This window comes from Lutjanus erythropterus, chromosome 22, assembly GCF_056507025.1.
Source record: "Lutjanus erythropterus isolate fLutEry1 chromosome 22, fLutEry1.hap2, whole genome shotgun sequence".
NCBI lineage: Eukaryota > Metazoa > Chordata > Actinopteri > Lutjaniformes > Lutjanidae > Lutjanus > Lutjanus erythropterus.
Window position 1 is genome coordinate 16,911,939 of NC_139338.1, and position 27,828 is coordinate 16,939,766.

General features: G+C 39.9%; 1 protein-coding gene across 4 annotated transcripts in view; it reads right to left on the reverse strand.

Moving 5' to 3' along the window:
- Positions 1-12,137, reverse strand: part of LOC146306816 (ninjurin-2-like) — a 35,976-nt gene extending 23,839 nt beyond the window's left edge. For 3 of the 4 annotated variants that reach the window (XM_084710955.1, XM_084710956.1, XM_084710952.1), the window contains exon 1: positions 11,815-12,137. In XM_084710955.1, the coding sequence (XP_084567081.1) occupies positions 11,815-11,910 (96 nt within the window). In that variant the 5' untranslated portion in view covers positions 11,911-12,137. The remainder of the gene's footprint in view (positions 1-11,814) is intronic. The other variant, XM_084710954.1, reaches the window with a different exon arrangement.
- Between the last annotated feature and the right edge of the window lie 15,691 nt (positions 12,138-27,828).

The following is a 27,828-nucleotide window of genomic DNA, read 5'->3' on the forward strand; positions in this document are numbered from 1 at the left end:
TTTTTGACCTAGTATTTCTTTACTGAAACAACTGTATTGTCCTTTAATAATATTGTTTGTTGTTATTTAACTTTTTTATTGCACAGTATGTTTATGTTTTACGTTTTTGGATCCCTGAAAATATTTTTTGGGCCATTTAGGGGCAGTGTAAACAACCTGTGAACACAACAATGACATGTTAGTTTGTCCAGTACTCTGTTTTTGGTCTCCACCACAAACTCTCTGTCTGGCTCTTTAGCTGCTAAATCGTTCACGATGTTCACATTTGGTGCTGGTGTTTTTAGGGATTTCTTTTTGCTGAAAACAGTCAGACATAATCGAATGAAAGTAGTCAGATTTAATCAAAACATTAAAGCCAAAACAACCAGCTAAAAGATATAAAACGCTCCACAGACCTGTGTGTTTACCACTGCAAGAGATCAGTTTTACATTTCACAATATCATCCACTGTTACATAAAATAGAAGATTTAAAGTTGTATTTTTACATAGTTTATTTTATAAATAATAAATAAATAATGATGAAACTTTCATCTCATTTGGACTCTTGTGTTGACCCCTGCACACACAGCACAGTGGTAACTGTACAGGCCACATATTTACATGTCTGCAAACACACACTGTGCATATGTCAACTGGACAGTTTATACATACACATGCCTGTGAACCCTCATACAGGACTGACCATAACATAAACGCCTGGGATCTTTCCCACACACGCTTTGTCTTATCCGATGACCTAACACTCGTGCTACAGGGAAGGAAAACACAGATAGAGTGAGGTCTGTATTTACACTTAGATCACGCCTAAATTGACATAAACACAGACTCATTCACCTACCCAATGCTGGCAAACAGCCCTCTGCATAGCAACACATTTTATCAACAAACTCCAGAGGTCAGATTTTGTGTGTGTCTCAGTTTCCCAACCAAATCACCTTATTTTCTTAATTTCTACACAACAAGTTACTGCTTTCTCTTCCCCTTCTCTTTCTGTTTGATGTCTTTAACCCCTTTAGATCAGATCACCAATATGTCAATATATGCGAAAAAAAAAATGTAAAACTTTTTTCTTTGTATTCTTGCACCAGAATAATGGAAAATCTGATATTTTTATTCACTGATTTGGGTGATTTATGGAGTTTAATGGAGAAAATGCTCTCTGGTTTTCCCTCTGATGTTTTCCAGCTGTTCAGATTCAGCTCTGGCTCAGAGTTTCTGCTAACTTAGCTGTTCTTAGCAGGCAACTGAACTGAACACAGCCTCCAAGACTGTAAGGGAATACAGTACCAAGGTCATTCATGGAGTTTCCTGATGGAGAGACACCTTTACTTGTTGCTAAAGCAGCTAACCGGTGTTAGCTCTGCAGGCTGATGCACCCTCAGGGTGCCAGGAGCCAAACTCAGCAAGCAAACCACCTTAGTAGTGTATTCCCTGTTGTCGAACCTCTGTCTTTCTCCGGGGCTCTGTTTAATCCCAGACTGGCTGTGTTCACTGGGTGCTCCCCATCTGGGAAAAGTCAAGCAGGTTAATAGTCCACTGCGCTGCAGCTATATGGCTGGAGGGGGCGTAGTGTTAATGTTTACTCAGCACTATTTGCAACAAGTCCCTCCTTAGATGTCTGTTTTTGAAGGAAACACGTCAGTGCAGAAGCAAATATCACTCTGCTTTCAAGGAATGGTTCAACATTTTGGCAAATTTGCTCATGTGCTGTTTCTTCAAGAGTTAAATTAACAGATTGATATCACTTTCAATTCTTCCTAACTACTAAACGCACAGACTTCCACCACACACAGCCTCTTAAGCATTGTATATGTTTATGATATTGTCCATGTTTATGTCTATTTTTATGTGTATACATTTCCACAGATGTGTGGCCACATGTGTGTGGCTGTGTCTCTATATGTGCTTGGCTCTGATCCAAGCACAGCACACAGTAGGCTACATCACACCTCTGTGAATTACAGATTTAAATGAAGTGTGCATGGCATCTCAAACCACTGCAGTTAAATCTAGCTGTAGCACTACACGTGCATTTGATAAGCAACACTCAGAAAATAGAGACATTTTTATGATTTCTAAGAAAAACCACTAAACAACTTCATGTATTTTTATGAGCAGGGTGTGTTTACAAAGTGGAAAGTCTGTGAAAAGATGAACTTGTGCTTATAATTCGATTGTGCATTTGTGATTTATGTTTGTTCCTGTGTACATGTGTGAGTTATAGTGTTGTGAGTTTTAGTGTCCCAGCAGGGGACCCTCAGCATAAGAGAGGGGGTTTCCTGTTCTTTTCTTGGCAAAAACGACTGGAACAAGTGGATGAGGAACAAATGTGTAACACAACAATCTTGGCCTAAAGCTGCAGCTGGAGATTTATTTCATGTATAATAATCAGCTCAGGGTTTTAAGGATCATTTAGTCAGTTTGACAAATAATGTTTTTATGAAATATATCACGCAGTCCAGAATGAGTCTTTCACTAATTGAAAAGTAACATTTAAATAGATGTACAAGTACAGATTTTAAAGGAACAGTTCAGACTATTTAATGTGGGCTTGTATGAGGTACTTCTTGATAGTCAGTGTATCACTTACAGTGGATACAGTGGATGCTTGGAGAAGCAGAAAGGAGTACCAGCAGTGAAGTTAAGCAATGTCCTGCTGTGGACAGGGTCAGCAACAAAAGGTATTTTAGCCACTTAAAAAAAGTCTACCTGAAAAATATATACCAGTTAAATAGCAAGATATATTTAAAATATTTTCACTGCTTAACACTGCTGTCAGACTGCCTTTCCTGACAGAAAACTGCCGTTATATAAGCCAAATATCACTCTCTCCAAACCAACCAAACTCCATTGGCAAAATCAGCAATTTTACTTCACAGAATTCAGGAGTTGCTGGTCTACTACCGACTTGATTTGTCTCTTTGTTTGTGTTATTATGTGACTTTGGTGTTTTAAAAAGTCATTTCAGATGCACCGAAGACTTAAAATAAAACAAATAAACCAAAAGATTGGTGCCACATTAGACCAGCAACTTCCATGTTCTGCAAGATAAAATGACTAATATCACCCATGGAGTCTGGTTGGTTTGGAAAGAGTGATATCTGACTTATATAAAGCAGGTTTCCTGTTGGAAAGGACTGTCTGACAGCAAGCTAAAGTGGTGAAAATATTCTAAATATAGGATACACTTAAACTGATATGGATTATTTTATGGGGACCTTTAAATACTACCCGAGTGGGAGTACAGGAGCAGATTTGTGTGTATATGATGAGAACACTTGTGCTTTCTATCTGCTGTGTTTCACTTTGTGACACATTAATTGTGGGTTTGTGAGAGAGAGCAGGAGACAGAGAGACTGGTATGTGTGAGTGTGTGTGATAATCTAATTGTTTATATATGCAGGGATCTAAAGTTTCGTCTGGTACCACTCATCTTGGCTCTCTTTTCCTCACACACTCAGTCTCTAAACCTTCCAAAAAATCTTTTCACGTTTCTGCACACACACATGAAAAGCAGCGAACTGAGCTCTTTTCCCGTAAAGCTGTTTCAGATTCAAACCGAGTCAGCTGTCATTTCCCCCACCGAAATGAAAAGAAAACACCCCCCCCACCCCACACACACACACACAGGGGAAGAAGAGGGAGGAGAGGAAAGGAAAGAGGAATGGGGTAATAAAGAGAAGAATAGAGACGAAGATGAAGAGGAATGTATGAGGAAGAGGGACTGGAGAAAGAACAAAAAACAAAGCAGAGAAAAAATGGAAGTGAGGATGGAAAGAAAGAAAGTACTGTATATCAACTGCAGCAATGTTCTTCATGTCCACATAAACATGGATAAATTGGAAAATATTTGTTTTTCTGTTTTGGAACCTTCTTCCACCTTTCCACCACTGAAAATCTATCTTTTCAAAAGTAGATGCTTGAAATGAAGAAAACAGAGTTTTTTAAAAACACAGATGTATCCTGATGAATTTCTCAGAAACTGGCTGAAGTTGAACTTCTGCTTGGCAGTAATGTTAAGAAGCCGGTGTTTCGGTATAGTCGATTACACACGTTACATATGTTTCTGTTATTGGACGACTGCAGGAATAAAAACAGCGATGATTTGAGGGATAGGTCGAGAATCCAAATATGTCACTGGGTTGTGCTGATCTATCCATTCAACCACACCTATTCTCAGATGGCAGCAGTAATATATAGCTTTTCATTGTCAGCCAAGAAATTGGAAATGTAAGCATTTTTCAACGATGAAACTTTTAGCAAATGTCAATTTGCTGCACAGTCACGCCATGTTTTAATATTTAACTGGATCAGTGCTGACGTTGCCTCACACAGGTGCTGTTCACACTTGGCACAACAGGAGAGAGAAGCTGCAGGCTTGTGAGCAGAAAGGCCAGGGGTTAAATTCCCGGAGCAGCAGGATAAATCTGGCCGGGAAATGAGAGGGCAGCAGCACTTGTCTCTTCCTCACTCCCCCGACTGAAATGCCCCTCAGCAAGGTTTCTTCCAGGTGTGTAATGGTGGAAACTCACTATGGCATCACACTGCTCCTGCCTTGTCAACTCCCAGACAAGACCAAGCTCCCAAACACAGATGATTTCACATGTGCAAGACAATTCTAGCTGTAGGGCTGAGCAAAAAATAAAATTAATTTGATTAATTCAAAGTTGTGTTTTTGCAGAATGTGAAAAATATCTATTTCATTAACTGAGTTATCATAATGTACACAAAAGTGTTACTTTTAGACAAAAAGTAATGCGGATTATAGCTAGCTATGTTAGCTGCCCTGAATCACAAAGGTCTGATAAATAGTTATGCACGCCTGCTGCAGGAAGTGTGACCCCACATTGCATCTGCAAGTCTTTTATTTCTGTTGCTCAACCGTCATGTACATTCAGTCTTAAACTGGCTGAACAAAAGGAAACAGCCTTAGGTAAGCAAAAACATTTTTTAAGCTAGATGTTAATTTCTCAGCTTTTTCCTGAGCTTTCAAGCACGACACAGTCTTCATTGTTGTTGATAACTCCAGAACAAGCTAACAGGTGAACACACCACATGATCTCCTAATGTTTTCTCCTAAAATTACTATCCTCCACCCACTGCTGTAGTTACTTGTTTAGGCAATGATATCACTATGTATATGCAATGGCACATTTCATCATTGAGCTTGGCTCTGACGACGCAGAAAGTGATCCGGTGTGGTGTCAAAGTGTGTTTCCCCGTGAGATAATGTTTCACATATCAGTGCCTTCTGCGACTGGGGGTAGGCTATGGTTAGGCATAGATAAGTAAGTTAAGGAGGAACATGCATCAACAGGGAAACAGATTTCGACACAACACCTGTTGTCTTAGCCACAGCAGCACAACAATAATACCACCTGGAGACACTAGGGGGTGAAAAGGTGTGCGACTAAATTCTTATGCTCACCACAGACGGGGTCAAGAAGTCCTGAGAGTGCTATGACATCGGAATACCCAGCTGAGCTTGCTTGTCAACAGATTTGTTGCCACGACAACGGACGAAAACTGATGATTTGCTAATGAGGACGAGTGAAAGTAAAGCTGATAAGCTGATATCAAGTCACTTGGACAGACTTATTCTGATGCCAAGCAAAAATTACAGTCGATCGGAACACCATCTGGTAATCTGGACTTAAGATAGTAGATCAGAACCAGGCCGGTATCCTCACACTGTAGTCTGGTTCTGTCAAACCGCACAAAGAAGAACAAACAAATCAAATATTACATTACACACCTATTACACAACAACAGTCATTTAAAGATGAGACTCTGTTGGGTCTCAGATGAAAGTTCCAGGAATCACAAACACGCACACGCACACACACACACACTTTTTCGTACTTCACACTCACGCTCAGAATGTGGCATTTGCCATGTAGGGGCCAAGATGGGGTTAGCAGGCAGCAATGTATTCTGAGAGGTGAGAGAAGTGGGAAGGAGACGAGAGGGACGGTGGTCAAGGAGGGACACACAACGCCAGATAGTAAGACAGACGGATAAAAGAGAAACTACTCCGGTAAACAGAGAGAAATAAATGAAGAGCAACACCTGAGAACACTGTTGAATGCATTTGGTGCCATTGTTATGAAGCATGTAGTCCTATTACGTTATATAATCTATTAATATTTTTGTTATTGTCGGTATGGGTGATGTGTAAGACTGGCCCTAAAGTGACCCTGCCCTTCTGACATCTGCCAAAGTCACTCAGTGGTTCAAGGCTTGGTGGTTCACTGCAAGCAATGACCTCACCAAAATATGACTGCCGTGGTTGCAGAGGTACTGTGATTTTAATTTTCATTTTGTCGTTCGTACCCTGACACTCAGACATTAATTTCGATGTTTCGCTCCAGAACTGTTGGGCACATTCTGGAGCTGCTGAAGTCAAGTGTCACTTATGCCCCTTTCTGACTAATAAGAACCCCGTGCCAGTTTGGAGTCGGTTCAACTAACGAACCATCTAAGAACCAGCTTGCTTATCCACGGGCTAGAGAGCCAAGTCATTATGTAACTGTACACACCTCCGGTTTCCTAGCAACACGAACTTCAAGTGCTTCACACCCCGACACAGTAGGTGACATAGCACTAGTTGCCATTCACAATGCAAAGGAAGAAAATGAAGCACAACAACTTCTGAATGCTTTTTAGCTGCTACTACCACGGCATACTAAATAAACTATTACATCTGCCATGCAACTGATCACACTGAAGTGCAGTTAAGGAGAGCATGACTCTAACATGACTGAATGATCTCACCCAGTGTTACACTAGACTTGGTAACCCATTACTTTACGTGACTGGCAGTGTACTTTATTAAATGCATGTAATATATGCATACTTTCTTTAAGTAAGGGTTCTGAGTACTTCCTCAAACAACGCAGATCGCAGGATCTGGTGGATAACCAAATATGATGTAACACCAGAATGCAGCCCCTCACATCTCCAAAACATGTCACAGCAAACTTTCTATGGCTACTCTAAAAACATTACATTTAAATATAGTGATGTATTGATGGCTTTTAGCCTGGCTCAAAATCTCCACCACAATGGCAGGCATTTCCTTTAAGTTGCCCGTGTTAATTCTGCTCCTTTACTCTTTGCCAAAGAACTGGTGCCACTCTGGAACCAGGTTTCAGGGCTGAAAGTCAGTTTGTTGGCTGTCGAAACACAAAGAACTGGTTCAAAAATTAGGCTCTGGCTCTGAACCAGCCCTGGAACCGCCACGATTGAAAGGGGTACACTTAGACACCTCTGAGCCAGCCAACAATCCTTAACAAGTACTGTATATGTGGGAGGTCTCAACTACTGTGAAAGAGGGGACTGTTAAAAGCCTTCATACGCCAATGATCATCTTTTACAAATACAGAAGAAAGATGAGCTCAACTTCTTGGCCCAAGTTAGCCCATTTCTTGTCTTTAAACTGACTTTTGCATGCTTTCACATTCCAGTTTCGCTTTGCATTTCATTTTGAATGTTTGAATACACCTTTGGGATTCAAGGGGGATACAAATTTTTTCAACGTAAAGAGTGGGTGTGGAGGGAGTTGCCTCTGGTTGAAGGATCATACTGTGCAACATATTCTCAGCTTTTACTGTGTACTATTTCAATTTATCGATTATTAGACAGACCTTCAAAGCTGTTGTACACAAAGCACCATTTGAGCCTCTTGGTCTCTGAAACATGACAGCCATGCTTAGAAACGCTGTGTGATTCCTATTAGTTCTGTGTCAGCCCTCCACACCCTGATGCCGCGCTCTATACATAGAGAGTGACTTAGAGGTGTAAAGCCTTCACACCATAGAAATAGATTCATCATGGCAGCTTCACCAAGACACTGCTTGAAAACCTCATAAATCCAATTTCAGCAAATTACACACTTTGCTTTGGAAGCTATGCTGAGTGTTTTCTGTCTGGATATTGAGGAGATGTCATGTACTCAGAGACGAAGAAACACATACAAAATCAAGCAAATCAAAGTATAAAACTGTCCGAATAGAAAGTAAGTCCGGATTCTTTCAAGTTCAATTTATAGCTAGAATCTATTTTAGATAAAATGTGATTTACATTTGTATGAAACAGCAAAAGATATTCAAGATGCACAGTGAGTACACAAAACAGCCATACTATATCAAGGTTTTAACTGGTTTGTTGAGTGATACCAGTGATTCAGGATCATTTGTCATGCACTGTCAAGATTTCTGGATGTGAAAAATACAACAACTAAATGACACATGTCTTCATGAATCTTCATTCAGACAGGAAGGCAAGGAAAACTAGCAGAATGGCAGCAATTCAAAGTTCATTCTAGATCTTGGAAAAAGCAAAACGATATCTGCACATGAGCCGCTCCATTCTGGAGATTTTGATCATATCATTCTGTAGATTGAGACTGTCCACTTCAAGGACCCCATGTTGATTTACAGTTAAAGGTGAGACTGGAAGTTGGAAATAAAAAGACAGTTCCTTTGGAATCAGTTCTCAATGTCCAACCCAAGTGATATGTCCATCCATTGTCTGTATCTGCTTAGCGGGTCACGAGGGGGCTGCAGCCTATCCCAGCTGACACTGGGCAAGAGGCGGGGTACACCCCAGACAAGTCGGGAGGTCATCTCAGGGCTGACCTACAGAGACAAACAACCACTCACGCTCACATTTACACCTACGGTCAGTGACCTATTATGCCGCATGTCTTCGGACTGTGGGAGGAATCCGGAGTACCCAGAGAGAACCCACACAGACATGAGGAGAACATGCAAACTCTGCACAGAAAGGTCCTGCCCCAGCCACAAACTCCCCAGCCTCCCAGCTGGTTGGGGGATTTGAACTCAGAACCTTCCTGCTGTGAGGTGACAGTGCAAAAGACTGCAGCACCATGCTGCCCACCCAAGTGATACACTGCCCCCAGTTTCTTTATATTTAAGTACACGAATGAGCCATATAAACAGTGGCTATAAATTATCAGTGGAGGTTTCAACAACATCTCACATGAGGAAACTGCATCTAATTATATGGTTGGTAATCTAAAGGAGAATTTCATAATTCTTTTCACACCACCACAGGCTCTTACTCTGACACACCGCTACACCTGCTGTGATCCAAACCCGTAAGTGCATTAGCAACCAGCCATTCGTCTGTCTGTTAAAACAGCATGACACAAGACATATGAGACACATAATGAAGTGATGATAGCATCAATCACAAACCACTCCTGTGTCATACAAGCTCTGACATACAGGATGTGTATCATGCTGAGAGAGCAATTTCTTAAACACACACATGCCTACTTAAACACCCACACACGTGCACATACATGCGCTCATTTCCGCTTTTCTGCGCATCGCACATTTCTTTCCTCACATCTTAACATCTCAACCTACAGTATGATTAAGCTGCCACGGTTTAAATGAATACTTGCGGCGAGGACTTGGCATCTGTGACTGTAAACATTTACATTCTTAGCCACATGATATGATCAGTATACTGACATAGTTAGTGGCTGATGGCAGCCAAATGGCGCTGTATACATTCTCAGCTTATGTGTGATTAAAGGAGCAAGGCCCCTGGCTCTGCCAACAATCATGGTGGTCTTTATCATCATATACAATCCATGTTAGCCGCTTAAATTCTTGCTAATTGCTGCTAAAATACACACCAGGCCTCTGCCTCAGCTACTGTAGCAGCTTTCTGTGGTTACTGTAATCACTGAGTACATTACCAACATTACCAGATCCATTTTTGTGACAAATTACCCCAAACATTACACTGTACAGTGCATAGTGTTCATATTATATTATATTTGTACACTCATAAATGGTCATTATGTTCAATGTTGCACTAATATGCAAGTGTGATTCATTAAAACAAGAGAGGGAAATTCAGGGATTGAAAATACATATGTATTTTTGTGTTTGTGTAACAATTCCTGTATAAACTGCTTTCAGTTACATGAATAAACCAAGGAAACTGAGAAAGTTTCCTTAAAATGAACAGAACCAGCATTCATGAGTGGTAAATTTAGAGGTGGTGAGCAGCAGGCAAACAAGCCTATTTTTGCTGCGACATAAATTTGTCAGGTACAACTGCTGCAACTGTCATCCTGCTGACAAATACTGAAATTATAGATACCAGGGTTTTACTACTGTTGAGGAAAATTCACTGAAATTTGAGTGAGACATTTTTTTCACTTACCAGTTAAGTTTAAACACTACCTTACAGCATTTCTTGGATGCACACACACAAAATGCATGTTAGAAATGATCTAAAATAATACATATAATACACAGACACATATTAATAACAACATTTTGAAAAGTTGATCAAGTGAAAAAAAAACCCAAATTGTTTGAACCTAAAAAAGTTAGCGTCCAGGCTGTGTTAAAATTTAAGTTAACTGAATTTGCTTCTAGCCAAATGATAACACAATTTACATAACTACTTCACAATGGATCCTTACTAAGTTGCGCAAACTTGGTACTCTGGAACTCTAGAAAAGTGACATTGAGAGCTCAGAGTCGCATGTTAAGTTAGCTCATGCTAGCTTCTTAGTTTTCAGTCACAGTTTATACTCAAAAACTAATTATGTAGGTTTAGGCAAGGAAACCACTTGGGAAGGTGTAGAAACAAAAACAGCGGGGTGGGTTTAGGAAAAATCTAGGGATTCCTTCTAGACGCAACTGAGAGAAAAGGGATGGGTCTTGTGAAGGGTCAGATCAGTTTCCAGTTGAGTCAATACAATCTTTCAGTTTCTTTAAACTGCAAAGCTGAAAATACATCCATCTACAGTTCAGTCTACCAACTATATCTAGTTTACCTAACTTTATGTTATGTTAACTTTATTTAAATATTTTGGGGTGGACGATTCTGAAGTGAATAAGACTTTAACTATGTTCATACTACCACTGACCTTTTCTCCCACATCTGTCACTGTCTCACTCATACACGCACACACACACACACACACACATACCAGCTCTCACATTTTTTTAAACACACACACACACACACACACACACACACACTGAGCCCGTCTTGAGTAATAGCACTTTGTCCTCTGGAGACTGTGTAGCTAAATATACCAGTAACTGATAGCCCCGCTGGTTGACAGGCAGGAATACTGCTGGCTCTGACACCGACACAGAAGATGAATCGCAACAGCAGCAGGGAGTGTGTGTAAGTGTATGTTAGGGAGGCCATGTACCTATAACTGCAATAAATGATGAATCAGAGGATTATTTGATGAAAGAAAGAACTTCAACGCCAAACAAGACTCAATTAAAAAAACTAAAATATTAAAGTGCCTTGAAAAAAAGAACACACTAAAGAAAGGAAAAAGCATCATTTGAAAAATAATATATCATGTCCCCAACCCTATCTTCACCCCTGTTTTCTTGGCATTAGTGAGTACCTGCTCTGTTGACCTGCTGCTGCATTAGAGGACTTTATTAGCCTTTGCACTGGGGCCCTAATTGATATTTGATGGATGTTGCGATCGTAACTTAGTCTCAGACACGCAGAGAGCCACACAGCAACCCTCTGATCCTCAGCTCTCACATAGACAGGACATACCACAGCTCTGCGGCAAAGCTAAGACAGGAGCAGCGATTCAGAGTCGCAGATAGACCAGGACTGAGAGGAAAGGGATGTGAAAGAGTGAAGGGAAGAGGGGTAGAGAGAAGCAGAGAGAAAGATGCATCTATATTCCAACATCACCATCTTTGTCCTCTTTTCTTTCGGTCTATTTCTGTCTCTTTCACTCAGTTTCACGCAGTTTCCTTGGTCTTTTTGGGTGCACTAACCTGCAGAGGGCCGCTGGCTGGCATGGTGGATCTCAGCGATGTCAGGTCGATGTCTCGGCCCTGCTCCCCTCTCTCAGTCTTCCCAAGTCCCTGCATAATAAGACCCGTAACGAGCAAGCAAGCAAGCGCACAAACACACACTCGCACTCTCGAGTGTTGCCCCCACAGCGGTGAAAATGCTAATGCAAGGATGGCAGTGGTCGTTCTGAAAGGAAATGACCCTGGACGCCAGGCACCAAGCACCAGGCAAGGCCAGGGAGGACAGCGGAGGGACAAACAAACGGCTTATTCACCCCATCCTAGTCTCCCCCGCTCCCTCTTTCTCTCACTTTGCACTCTTTCAGCATGTCTCTCTGTCTCTGTCTCCCTCTGTTCTCCCTCTGTACCAAATCGAGGTTGTAAAAGTGCTGGAATAGCAAATGAACCAGGCAAATATTGTCCAACTTTTAGACTGTCACCGTATTTAAAGTTAGTCTCGTCACCATCTATGACTCTTTTGACCCACTGCTGCAAACCAGGGCACACCAGGTTGTTGCGTCTATTTGTGGTTGTTTGCTCAACAAAAACATTCTGCTGTATTTCTGTTAAGTTAACTGAGGTCAGGCGTCTTCTCATAAAAGCACTGAGGCTCCACTGTTGGGAGTTTACAGGTCTCTAAACCAGGGGACCCCGGGCTCTGTGACTCTGTAACAGGGACCTAAAGATACCATGTGCACAGGAGACGGCCCAAGTGACATCAGTGTTACAGCGTTAGAGACGGACATCTCAAAACCTGGACAAGTAAAATCCAAACTATCTGCATGTCTATGGACTATGAGAGGTGAGTAAAAAAATTACTTTACAATTTGCAGAGAAGAATCATAAGTTCAGAATCAAAAATTTGTTAGCCCTTCTTTCAAAAGTTAGTGTCACTTTAATGACAGAGGAGACAGGAATGTGCTGCTGTTGACTTTTAAGAAAGAAAGACGGGGAAAGGGACAGACAGAAAGACAAACAGACAGGACAGAAGTTACCTGTCAGCATGCCTGGAAATTTCAAACTTAAAAAAGGCTCGTTGTTAGCACGCAAAATAACACACCACAAACAAATACACCAAAGGTACACATTTATACATGGATTCTGTGTCCTTCCTCACGTAGCACACGCACACACGCACACATCAGACCACCAACAGCGCACACCAAATATACAGAAAAGATAAAAGAATAAAGGTCGTCTTTTCTTCTCTTTCTCTTGTTCAAATACGCACAAATACAGAGTGTCCTGAGGAGACTGGTGGTTGTCAACAGTGATTAAACACACTGCTGCAAGCTCATAATCCTCAAAAAAATGATCACCTCAATGGCAGGAATTTCATCAGGTTAAGTGTGCCTGAACAGAACATTGCGCACACGCACACACACACACACACACACACACACACACACACAGAGCAAACCTCTGACCTACTTTGTAAAGACCCACATGAAAGGTGTCAAATGGGTGAAAAAGCTAAAAAAAAAAAAAAAAAAAGGAGTGGTCAACGGGATCAACAGGTAATTTGGTGCATTGTCTTTCTTTTCAATTAATTTTGAATACTTTCATGATTCTGGAGTATAAACACGGTGTCACTCTCCCGTCCTACATCTATCTCGCTATATGAAATTGAAACAAACAGTCTTTGTTTACATTAATTTTGCTTGCAGCATCTATGAGCACACAGCAACAAACATAAATCAAGTTAAATCTCAATCATTAGCGCCCCGTTTCCCACGCCAGTCTTTAGGTGAGACTGGTTGACAGTACAGCAAGTGTTGTACCTACACAACTACAACTTGGTCTCTGGCTTCTCTGTCCTAGGATCCCACAATGCCTTGCATTTCTCACTGCAGCTCATGTTATGATCCTGTTCTCTCTACTATGGGATGTACAAACATAAGTATTCAGAACAGCATACTTGACACGTGTGTGTGTGTTGGCATTTAGACCACAGCTTATGGGTCTGTGCTGTGGTCAATTTTCTCTCCAATTATGGATAATGTGTTTTCTGTCTTCAGATCATAAAATCTGAAGCATCTGCCCTTTTTCTTCTTCACGCATTTGCATTAACACGCTTCCAGGAACTCTCCTCCTAACCTCAGCTGACAGTGTCTGAGAAGTTATATTGTTTTTGTGGTTTTCCAGAATTACTCTCCTGCCGTTTTTCAGGGTTTTTAGGGGTTTATGTAGCGAGTATTCAGTGGCACATAATGGACAATTTGACTCGTGCAGGGATAGTTGGAACTGTTTGAACAACAAATTCCAAGTTAATCCCTTAATGAGAGGTTAAAAACAGCCCGTCAAGCCAGCCCATCTTTTTTCTTTAATCGTTCAAAGAAACTGGGAGTTTACATGACACACCAGTTATTCAGCCAAACCTCCTCATTGTTTGGTTCCTAGAAACAGAGTGATCTCAGAAGACGCCAGTAACCGTTTTGCCATTTCTTCCTAGAAAGACTTACTGCTGTGTAGGTAAAACTTCAAAGTTACTCCCTCTCGTGTGTGATATTTCTGACAGTCGGTTAAATGTGTAATCCTGCTTTAGAAAAGCTTGCTCTGGTTTGTACATGTCTGTGGACCCAGTAAAGATGCAGGTACTTTAGGGTGAGTGCTGTGGTTTGAGAGATGTAGTTCATCAGGGGCATGCTTGACTGGTTTGTGCATGTGGATGCTGAAATAGAAGCTGTAAAAAGCCTATACCTGTAATTTGGTTAATCATCGATACATTTTTTTTCTCAACATAAAGCCCTCAGGAGCTGCTCTTGATGTAGCAGTTATGCTTGACAGTAAACAAAGTTGTGAGGAGGTGTTGCGAAACACTAACAAAACCTGCTACACTGGCCTTTTGTTTACTGTATTTTTTTAATGCTGAATGGGACTAGCTTTCATTGGTGTATAGAGGTTATTAATAGCATGCTCTTTCCATGCAAGCAGATTTTACTGGGGATTTGCCTGTGGTTATTTGAATCCATTAAAAATGGACTCCTGCTGTTTGTGGACACAAAGCTGCTGGGGATGTAAAAGAAATAATGGGCTTCATATAATAATTGGATAATTTCTAGTGCAAATGCATGACCTCAATCAAAACCCTGTTGCTGTGCTGCTTTAAATTTACTTACACAACAACTTGAGACATGACACCGCTAATGAGGTGTTAATGAGGTGAAGTTACAAGCTGTCTCATATGAACTTTGGTGGCATTTCAAAAACACCATCAACTTTTTAAGTGTATATAAGTTTTGTCTCCTGCAAACAAAGAGAGCCTATTAATGAAGCAGTTTATGCTGCAGCGTGCACATTTTTAGCATTATCCAGCAAGCAAGCGAGGAGTTATTGGTTTTGGTGAGACAGACAAGGTTTTGTCACAATAAATAAGCTGAACCATATGTTGCAGCATGAAATGAAATCCATCCCCCCAAAGAGTGGTTGTCAGTCGTGACATAGCAACTGCAGCTTGCTTTGAATTTGTCCTCATGTGCACCGGGCTGTAGTGAGAACGACAGACATTTTTCATATTGATCCATGTGAAAATGATACTTCCATTTAGCAATGCAGCACCCTGACCCTCTTTAACCTGAATGGACCTGACTCTTAATTACTATCACTGGTAACGTGCTGGAAGAAGCTTTTTCATCCAGCTCAGTTTGCTAATGTTAGCATTATTTGTTAGCTAGCTGCAGAAATGGCTGTCATTTTATGCAGAAAAATCTACGGAAATTAGTGTTTTGAGTAGTAAATCTGCCACGTTTATCATTGGTTTTGCTACAAACTATATTGCAATTTCTAACCGAATTCCAAAAAAAAAAAATCTACAAAAGAAAATATATAAATGCTTGTTTCCTTTCACTAGTTTTATACAATTATTAGGAGTTGGTTTGTTGAAATAAGCAATATGTGGTGCCAGTTCTCCAGTTGGGGGTGATTATACCATTGCAGAAGAAGAAGGCACAGCAAGTTGACATAATTTAACTACCTCGACCTCAAACCAAAGACGAACTATGTGAACTAGACAACGGATACAAAGAGACAGTCAGTCCAATGAGAACTGCTCACCTGGTGCACACACATCAACATCACAGAATGAAATCACAGATTTTTAAATCAGTATTAGAAAACCTCCATGGATAAAAAAAAATCATAATAGAAAAAGTCATAAGTGACCCTGTTTGCAGTCGGGGCTGAATATAATGGCAGTTAATGGGAAAAATGCTTTTTAGGCCGGAGAACAATCTTTGGCTGCAATATTGCGAGTGGCCACTGGGAAAAAATGAGAAGCAAGGCTGAGTGTCAGTACCCAGTCTAGTGGGGATTTTCCATTGTCCCTTTTGGCCTCGCTAAGTCAGCCGTGCCACACTGATCTGCATATCCATCACCACTTTTAACTTGCTGAGCTGTGTCAAGTCGCACCCAAGATGGACTTTCTCCAGAGCAGGGCCAAAGTGACGCTGTCCCGTGACCCGTGACAACTCCTGTGTGCAGGAGAGCAGAGAGAAGGATGTTTTTAAAAGTCTCTGAAAAACAATATGATACAATGTAGAAAACACAATGAAAAATAGCATCTCTATTTGTTTATGTATTCATTTGATGAATGTCGCAGTCTTCTTTCATTTTTTACAGTGAAGTGGAGGCTTCAGTGGTTGTTTAAGTCATGATTTATTCACTAAGTTTCTTTCCATTGCATCAAAACAGCTGGATAGAAACTCACCTGTGACAAACTGCATGCGTGCTGTGTGACGAAACATAAGTCGACAGGCATAGCAACAGTAATTACAGGGAGCAGACTGTAGTGAACAGTCAATTGAGACTAGATCTAACATGTTGCAAAAGACTTGAGACTTAACATGGACCTTGTCCAAAGACTTCAGATCAGCTGTGACGACATGTGACAGACTAATGATAGTGACTGGGACATATACAATCCTCCTCTTTGTCTTTCTGTGTCTTTGTTGTGCTATCGGTCTTTGTCTCGTTCATTTGTACTCTCCTTCTGTCTCTCACACGCACACAAAGATCGAGCCTCAGCAGTTGAGTACCAGGCTGCGCTGACCTCTCGCTTTCTACCTCCGTCTGTATACACACATGCACATTCAGACACACGCTAACCAGACAGTGCCAGTCTCTCAGTCTCTCGTTCTGGAGATGATAAAAGGGCCTTTATGCTCCAAGAATTTTCATGATTGTGATGTAAACACACTTACAGACACACACACATACTGGCTCAACAGGTAACCCCACTTCAAAGCTTCTGATACCAGCTGATAACAGTGTTCACTATCAGCTGTAACACTCACATGCCTGCACATACCTGCTCTGGCAAGGTATGTAAACATATATGACCATGGCCACATTCACACACAAGTGAAGGAGCAGGTTACCTTGGGCTGAGGGTGTAACTAGCGCCACAGATCAAAGTGCTGTTTGTGTCACTGACAGATGAACAAGTGCACATGTGTTTTCGTATAGTTCACCTGCTCAGAGTGCGTGGTCCAGTTCAATACGTAGGACTACCCAATGTCTTTCTAGGGCCTAAACACACTCAAGGTAAAAATAATTTACTTTTTCCACTTCAACAGCAAACCTAAAGATCTCAAATTAATTTGTCAGTGAAAATGAGTGACATAAATATTATATATATACATATATAATATATATATATATATATATATATAACATGCTGAAATTAATCTTTAAGAGGACATGCAGCCTGAGAAACAGCACTCTTCTGAAGCAAAATGGGTCAACAATTGATTCTTACGTATTGAGCTGTGTGTTTGCCGGGGACCTCTGCAGCACCCATTAAACTCTTTTATAAGATGAGGGCTGTAGTTGCTCCAATTTATGGAGATTGGATGTTTCCAAAGGTGCTGTAAATGAAATCTGAATGATTCAGTCGCTGCAGGAGGGCTTTGATTAAAGAGAAATGGTTGATGACAAAAAAAAAAAAGCTCCCAGACAGATAGTGAGAGACAGACTGCAAGCAAAATGAATCACACGTGCACACAGACGTGTCCATGCACGATACTCAGTCATCTAGAAATAAACTGTTTCTTTTTTCATTTTAAGACTGCTTTTATTGTACTCAAAATTACTCTAATTTCAACATCAAAATTGACCTATTTTTGCGAACATTTAGCACACATACACACAAACGAACACACACTGCGGTGTGTGTGTTCATTTGTGTGGGGTTAAATGTTTTCTTGTGGCTTTATTACTTCCCAGGAGTACATTACTTATTTTCCTGGGAAACAGGAAATTAGATTTTAAAGCAGAACTGCAGATAAGCAGAAATGGTGCAGACTCTCATTTTTTGTTGTCATTCTGAAGTACTTATTAAATTATATGGTAATATTTTCCACCTGTTGAGTGCCCCTCTGCACTCCAATTTTGGCGACTGAGACTTGCATGTCTGGTTAAGCCATTGTTGACCCACCTGCTCATTTTATCTTGCATATTACAGATTTTACACTCTAAACATTTATTTAACAAGATTTGGCTGCACTGGTTTAATATAAGCTGCCATTTGAGAATGAAAAGTAATTAAATTTAGCTTATTCTATTACCATAAATACAAAATATGAAGTCCATACGGTATTTATGACAATTTTAATTTGGACAATGTGGCTTTGTATCCGTGCATATGCACAGTCTAGTGCACATACACACACACACACACACTGTTGCAGACAGGCACATACATGCTGTATACAGCCGGGTTCCCTGCAGTTATTATCTCCACCAGGCATAAGTGATCAGTCGTGCGTGTGTGTGTGTGTGTGTGTGTGACCAGCAGGGCTGGAGATACTGTCTGCAGCTGATCTCAAATATTACTGGTACAGCCTAATATTATTTTTGTATACATTCATGATTGTATGTATCATGGACGTCATGGATCTCAATGATTTTCTTATAAATATTGAAAAATCTATCATGTTTTCAAGTCTGTCTGTCCTCTTCTTGTGAATGTCATATCTCGAGAACGCCTTGCAGGAATTTCTTCAAACTTGATACAAAAAGCCAGTTGGACTCAAGGATGAACTGACTAGATTTTGGTGGTTAAAAGTATGTGATCTCACAAAATATATTTTTGACCACAACTCAATAATTCATGGTCTAATTATGACACAATCACAGGATAAAATGATGAGGTATGTTTTTACCTATCCACATTTTTCACAGCTTTATTAACTCCTCTTTATATTTCCAAATCCGTCAACCATGAAGTATTTGCAAATACTTAAATATGACGTGATAATAGTTTTGGTTTACCACTAATTTTCCTCACAGCATTTCAGCTAACCTAACACACCTAGCCCCACCCGTCAGGGATTGAAAACAAGATAAAAACAGAGAAGTGTTATTAGTGGTTATCTTTTGTCCCAGAGGCAAGTCATTATATTAAACTGCTATTAAGAAAATTTTGAAAACATGCAAACAAACAGAGACATTTCTTACGGAACTAGATCAAAATATGTCATTTTCTGTTTGGTTTTCTATTTTCTTTAATCACTTTCTACTTTTAATCACATTTTCTCTCCTCTCCTCTCCTCTCCTCTCCTCTCCTCTCCTCTCCTCTCCTCTCCTCTCCTCTCCTCTCCTCTCCTCTCCTCTCCTCTCCTCTCCTCTCAGGCATTCCCTTCTTATATAATTACAGTTCAGAACCAAACCACCATGTCATATTTAACCTCCTCCTCAGCCCGCAGGGAGAGAGACCTCATTTACGTTAATTGCCTCCAATTTGGACCGTTACCAGGGGGGTGAGAACATGTGTAAATATATTTTGTTTGGCCTGAGAAGAATAATGGTTCTTTAACAGGTCTGTGGGGAGACGTATGGAACCACAGACCGACGCAGAAAACGAGAAGGTGGAGGATGAAAGTTTACAATAAGATCAGGTGAAATCTGTCAAACAGGACATTAACTGAGAATGACTCTGGACTCTTTAGTGACACTATCTGGCGGAAGGATGTACTGCTCAGTAATTTGGCACTGATCTCCACACTGTACCCTGCCACAACAGATAAGAACTAAGAATATGTCTTTATTTGATATGTTAAGTTCTCTTTATTATATTATACATGTTTTGAATGAACTTTAATGACTGCTGAAGACATATCTGTGTATAACACCACCCATATATCATCACTACATAGGTAGAGCAAGATTTAAACAATCCAAATCACTGACAACAGGATGTTCCTGAGCATAAAACACAACCTTGGGTGCATTCCGATACCCATACTACTGTACTATTTAGTGTGCCAGAAAAAGATTCACTATGTTGAAATACATGTCAAATACAGAATGCCAAAAATACCGTGTCCGACTGCATCTGGTTGTATTTTGCAGTATGTAAGCCAGTGTGCTTTTCTGACTGTTCTGACCCATAATCAGTGAACAAAATACCCAGTGGCAATTAGGGGGTCTTCTCCACCTAGTGCTCCAGCGTTATTCTGAAGACTTTCACAGGCTCAATACACAATACTTGAGTCTGTACTTTTAACCGAGTGTAACCATGATGTCAGAGCAGAAAAAATCCACTGATCTTCAAGTTACATGGACCAACTTTGCATTTGTAGTTGCACCACACATGGAAGAAACAACCAGGTATTGAATAGCAATATAAGAGGATACACTATAACTATATTTTTCTGTGTTCAGGTTTGTGAATAAATGCCATACAATAATTTGAATGATGAATCCTAGACATAAAAAGCTTTTAAAATACATTTTAGCGACAATTACACAAGTGACAAATCATTTTTTAAAGGTTTTTCCATTTCCTTCAAATTTTGCCCAACAGACTGCGATGCAAGTGGGTCAAAGTTCAAGATGCGATGTTATGATGAAGTAGTTTGTCCTAGTTGCACGCACACTGCATGTCACAATACATACTCTGTAAGGGAAGCTGCAGTGTGTACTTAACGTAAAAAAAAAAAGTATGCTGCTCCTGTCTTTCACAGGCTCAGGACAACAAACAAAGCAACTGATTTTCTTAAATTCACTTCATATCAGTATTTTGCATTTATTAACATAACTCTTGAATCCATACTTCTTAAAATGAAGAGGTCCTTAAAAGCCTGATGTGTAAGACTTTATTTGCAGAATACGGCAGAAATTGAATGTAACACTCAGACGTATGTTTGCATCAGTATATAATCACCTGAAAATAAGAATTGCTGTGTCTACATTCTCAATGCCAAATTAAATCCTACACACTAGTCCTTTAATGTAGAAAAGGGGGTGGCATTCAGAGTCCATATCATTTCATGAGCTTTTATTTGACACAAAATGTTTTCTGCCATCCTTCATGCAGATAGACCTTTTAACACTAGAAGAAATGCCTGCACAGTGTCAGTGTGTACCAGAGTAATTATGTCTTAAAATATCAGAATGAATATCAGAATATAGAATAGAATATCAGAATGAACATCCTACATTATACACAGCCTACACTGCTCTATGTCTGCTATCATATTATGTGTCTACAAGACTTAGTCCGCCTTCATCTTACACACACACTCCGACCGAAGCAGAGATGGTGCGTGTATGTGAGAGAGAGTTAGTTACATGCAGCGTCACAGAGAAGGGAAGTGACAGGTTCACTGTTGCAACATGAGATCTTTTAAAGCACATCCTCTGACACATACCCGCATACATACAGCACACACACTGAGTTACTGGCATGCCAGTCATGATTCAACACTTCAGACTTGAGTGAAGTTGTCGCATGCAGCACAGAGGAAGAAAGAAGAAACTACTCTGCAATGACTTCCCTCTCTCAGAAAATCCTGCTGAAGCGCCCTCCATCAAGGCACTCAACCAGCTACTTCTTCGCTTGCTGGATTTAGTTGTGCAAAAACGCTGCTGTAAGTGTCCAGATATGTGTTCAAAGCAGATGCTGAATGGCGTGAAATAAGTCAAACGCCCGCCTCCGAGCAAGTGCAGGAAAGTTGTGTTCAGTAGCAGCAGGTGGTTTGAATGATTGTCTGGCTAATTTGAATTGTTAAATGGCCATTTGTTGTTTTTGATTTATAAATTATGAAAACAATAGCTGATTCTCTCCCACTGCTGACACCCACAGCCAGCATCTGATTTCCCACAAGGCCTGTGTATATTGGATATATTAACTCCTTGTTCTTCAGTTGTTGCCCATTGTTTGCAAATTCACAAATTAATTCAATTTCATGTCAGAGTTCTGTGAGTGTAATCTGTAGGACGTGCACAAGACAAAGCAGTATGGAAATGTATATGAGCTACACATGACAGGCTGAGATAAGGAAGCAAAGAAGAATGTCTGTCGGACATTCTGCACCATACTGCAGAATGTGCACCATAACCATACTGCACCATAATTTATGGAAAGCGACATTGTTATGTTTTTTAAAAGCCATAGTACATAACATTTCTGCATTAAAATGTCTAAAAACTCAAAGCATATGTGTTGTTTTTTTAATTTAATTTAATTATTTTGCATGTTGAGTGCCATCTAGTTCCATTATATTTGAGAGAAGGCAGACATCTCTACAAGCGATATCAAAACTCTGCAACTCACACGAAAACTATCTAGATGGATAAATAGCAATACAGGTCAGAGAAAAATATACATTTTTGTTTAAGGGCTGAATTGTCCCTTTAAGGTCTGGTTTAAGCAAAAGAAAGAAAGAAAAGAAAGAGATGGATGGGAGGATAGGAAGAGAGCAAGACTGTGAAAGATGTCAGCACACAGACAGAAGACATGTCTCCATGTTTATTTGAGTGGAAGAGACAGAGAGGTCTAATTTTCCTGCTACCTGCGCTGATTTTCAACAAGTGCCAACCTGTTGTAAGTCGTTAGGAGGGACAAATCCTCACTGACATTAGTTAAGCAGGGTCAGCAAGGTCACACTTCGTCCTCGTAAGGACGGATGGCGCTATAATCTTTAGGAAAAACGGGGAAAACAGTAAAGCTAAGACAGACTGACAGACCTATGGAAACACATTTATCAATAGTCGTTTTGAGTGTGTGTGTGTGTGCAACATGAAAAATCATCCATCCGGAACTGATTGATGACAGCTGAAGGGCTGGAGAAGAGTTTGCATGATTGCATGCTTGATATGGGAAATAGAAAGGCACACGCACTCACGCACACTGCCATGTCAGCAGCCTTTTTTTTTTTTTTTTTTTTGCATATTCCCCTGCTGTATAATCTGGGTTATTATACTTCACACTCAAAGCTTCTCTTTTGCAAGACTAGAACCAGACATGCACATGCATTCCCTCAACATGCATACATCCATTGTAATACACACAGAAACCCCATTTAGTGTCATAATCTGCACACAGAGAGCAACTACTTTAAACTCCTTAAACTTGTATTTTAAACAGTTGTTCTCTAAATGTCTTATTTTTATCAGCGGGCCATGAAGATAATGTATTATAACATTTTTGTCAGTGAGTCAATACAGCCAAAGGCAGGAAAAGCAGAAAGCAATTATGCAAACTAGATTTACAGAAAAAGAAAAAAGAATTTCTTAATTTCCTCACCACTTTGATTGAATATAATGCATTCTTTCTGATGGTAAAAGATGAGCAGAGTGTTATTTTAAGAAGAGGACTGTTGATGCAGAATGAGTGGATTAATGTTACAACATAACTACTAAATGTTGGCAGGCATTATTGTTAGCATGACAATAGTAGATTGTATCTCCTATCCTAAAACAATCGCATGCCAACCCTTTTCTTTAGATATAACAAAATCCATCACAGATTTCTGCAGGAGACAGAAAAATAACTTTGACACAACAGAACCGAGGACATACTGAAAAGAGAAAAGGTTAAAATGTCATTTTCTTTCTTTTTTAGTGAAAGCTTTCCAAGGCAATGAATGAAAGCTCATGTTGTCACAGACTCTCAGTTCATAGTTTGAGCTGCCAGTCAAGTTAACAAGCTAAAATCAACCTGTTACTTTCTTGAACGTACAAGTCCTGGATCTGACTGCCTGCAACGTGGACCGCCATTAAGAAATTTCAATAGGCTCAAAAACTATACATGACATTTGTATTTCAGGCATGACACTGGCATCCAAAGGGACTTGCATTGCAATGGCTGCAGCGCTGGAGTAAGTTTTAGCTTCCTCGATTGCTCCAATTCAGTACACGCCAATGATTCCTGAGTCAGATAAAGATAAGCATTATTACCAGAAAATCTGTGATTCACACTGATATGTTTTGGTCTGTTGTGCACATGGAATTTTCCATGAAAAGAGAAATATGTTATCAGTAAGTTGTGAGAGATACATAAAATTAAAGGAGTAGTTCAACTTTTTGCTGAAAAGGGTTACACCCAGTCCACAGAGGCTGCATGAGTAGTGCATGTGTGCTGCAGATCCCCTTGCTTTTTATTTCGGCGCACATATTACTAACTCACTGAGGCGTAGTGCTTTGCAGCTACTTTGAGAGTAGTCGCCCTCGGGTGTCTTAACTGCAGTGTGTTGCACTTTCAGTCTAGTATCTCGTGAACTTTGGGGGCCAAAATGGGTCGGCTTACTATGTAGATTAGCATTCTACCTTCAGATCAACCCAGGTAGCCTACAGGTCAGGACAGAGAGAAAGAGCGTAAAATAAATCTTCGTACTGACGTGAGTTATTTTCAGTCAGGGGCAGTTTTACAGCTAACTGACGGAAGAGGTGGGCATGTTGAGGTGAACTCTTGTCGTCAGTTCAAAAGACTTACATACCATGGTGGTTGCATCACAAATACACAAGCGCATACAAACTGCTGTCCAGGATTTTGGTTTAATGTTTATTGTTGACCAATAAATATCAGTCAATGAAAACAATGTGATGCTTGAACAATCCATGAGTCCAGTGATAATATGATGGGATTTATGGAGACAGAAAGAGAACATTAGAATCTCACACAGATTGGAGGTAAAAGAGGGGAGACGGGGGGTAATTGTAACATACTCAGTTCCTCCAATCAGAAACAAGCTAGAGTGATACCACTTACTCTGCGCATGTGCAGTAGGCATGTGGAAAATAAAAAAGATAATTTCACCTTAACAGAGTCAAAAAAAAAAAAAAGATTAGAGAGAAGACATCTTTGGATGTACAGCGTTTTTCTTCTGCTGTCTAAATTTTAGATGGCTCTGAATTCTCTCTGCCCCTGGTCTCCCCTACAAACCATACAATAGCTGTTGGCAGTTGTAAATAGACTATGCGTACATTTTATGTATTGAATTGTGTGTTTTGTGTACTTCCCAAAAGTGTGTTCAGCCCTAACTTGTTGTGATGTTGTGTCAACCATGCATAAGCTATACTTTCACCGCCTTAAGCAAAGTGCAGGATAAGCATGTGCAGCATGTGTGCACACAGGCAAAGGAGCACCCCACTACACACACACACACACACACACACACACACACACACACACACACACACACACACACACACACACACACTCCATACTCCTGACTTTTTAGGTCAGGAATCAGCACACAAATTGAATGATTTGCTCTGTGATGGGACACTCCGGCTAATATTAACCTCCTGGTGGTCATGTGAAGATCCAAAACAACAAGTCCATGACCCCGTCAGTGTCCCTGCCTACTGGTTAACAAACGCTGGAGTATCTGAGAGCTGCTGAGAGGTATGAAAACATAGACAGCAACTCTTTATCATTTCAGGAGTGTTTGCTTATTGCGTAGCAGCAATACTGAGCAAATTATCTTGCTATTACTATAACAAAGGAAGCTTAGATAACAGCTATATTTGATAAGATAGGGCAGTGACTGTATACATTAGTCAGTAAGGTTTAAAGCCCACAGGGCAGTGGTGACTTTTATGATATTTTCAGAATAGTATCTGAAGGAGTGTCAAGTAACAAAAAAGGCTATTATGTGAGCTTAGGTGGACCTGCTGCTACTGCAAAAGTCCTCACCATTTCAGGGGAGATTATTCTTAACAAAAACCATAATTATAAACAAAACCTTTTTGTTTTAACTAAAGAAGTTAGTGCCCAGGCTGCCTTAAAACTCACTTTATTTGAAAAGACAAGTTAAAGTAATTTTCCAATGATTCAAGACAAACTTTTCCAGCCAAATGAACTTGATATGAAATCAGTTGTACTTAATATTGCCTGATATTGCCTGTGCCTGGCAGTAATTAGACCACGTATTGGTCATACGTTATAGAAATAGTTTTATTTATTTATGTCAGTGAGAAAACGCTACAAGAATGCAATAATTAGGGGAGCCCTCTTTGGTGTGCGTTCAGCTCAAGGGCCTTGGCGAGCTGGTGTTAAACAGTTTGAACCCTTGCTGTCAAAGACAAACAGGAAGCCCAGCAGAGAAAAATGAACAATTGTGTGCGTGTGATCATCAGGGTTCGGGATACACACTGGATCTGCAAAGTAGGCCTACAGGAACTCTTCCTCGTATTTCATGACTGATGAGCAAGTTAAAACCATTATGCTCCTGTTTTGATTATTCTTGCCTGAGGCACTGCAGCTCAATATCAGGCTGTGAAGATCTGATAGACAGAAAAAAAAAAAGTGAAATATTTAACTGTGGTTACATTCTGGCATGCACCCTTTGATAGTAAGCAAACTGACTTCACCTTTAATAACCAAACTAAAATATGAGAATAAATTAAGTAAAATCAGCCCATTATTATTTAAGATTATTTCGTACTTTTGAAAAGCAGTAAATTTGTAATAAACTAGTAATATACACCGATATCTAGGTGTAAGAATGCTATTGGGATTTTTAATGAGGAGTCAGGAGCTTGTATGACATTAAAAGTGATGGTGAGGGCGTCAGAGAGTGAGCAAGTAAAGGCCACACTCACACACAGGCTGAGAGAGAAAGAGGGACTCTACGGACACACGGGAGGTCAAAAAGCATCAGTCAGACAGGTTGACTATAGATGCATCAGACATGACCGTGACATAAAATAAAAGCTGGATGAACAACATGTGCTGGTTCACGCTGCAGCTGTTGACTAGCTCGGGATACTGGAGTTTGCCTCTGGCTGCCAACGTCAACATCAGCAGAATAAGCAATAGTACTTCCGGCTTGACCTGTCAACATAAAATTCTTACTAATGAACGTGGCGCAGCAATTTTTTCCCAGGAAACAAATTTCCCTGTTTCGCTTCTACTTCGTTATATCGGTAATTCAGTAAAGTAATTAAGTATTTTTTTTAAGTGCAGTAAGTTGTAATATGACATGATTGGAGCCATGATTGTTACATACAAATAAACAAACTTCTTGTAAATTAATATATTTTAAATCTATTCAACATTTAAAAGTCCAAAATATACAAGATTAATCAGAAATTATAGGTATGGTTTAAAAAGTCTGCGGAAATCACATACGTATTTCAAGTCAAGTCAAATTTTATTCATATAGCCCAAAATTACGAACTACGATTTGTCTCAAGGGGCTTTTACAATACAGGACATCCTCCTTAGATCTCTGACTCAGGTGAGGAAAAACATATAAGTATATTTGAATAATTACTTAATGCCTAATAATAACAGTGGAAAATTGTAGTTTCTTGGGTCAAGGAATTTTTGTTTGTAATTAAAATAGGCTAGACATGAATTCATGATAACGAAATGTCTCTCTATGCATAAAAATAAATTATATAATTTTTTAATACTTTTAAACAAATAAGAGAAAAAATGTGCATAAAATTATGCCAATCTGGGCGATCCTCGGGCACATAACATGAGAACTGCCAAACATTAAACAAAAAATTTAATAAGTAAAAATTTAAAAAGTAACGAATTAAGTGAAAAAGGTAACAGTCCAACAACAGAACACTCGACATAGCAATATTAACAGGTCCATGCACTTAAACCACACCTATTACATCTGTATCATCTGTACAAAAAATAATGATAAATAAAATAAATAAACAGACCAAACAGAATTATGCTATAATACCTAGTCTATTTATGTTGATGATATTTCCTGATCTCCCGGATTGGACACAGCAGGGGCACAGCTG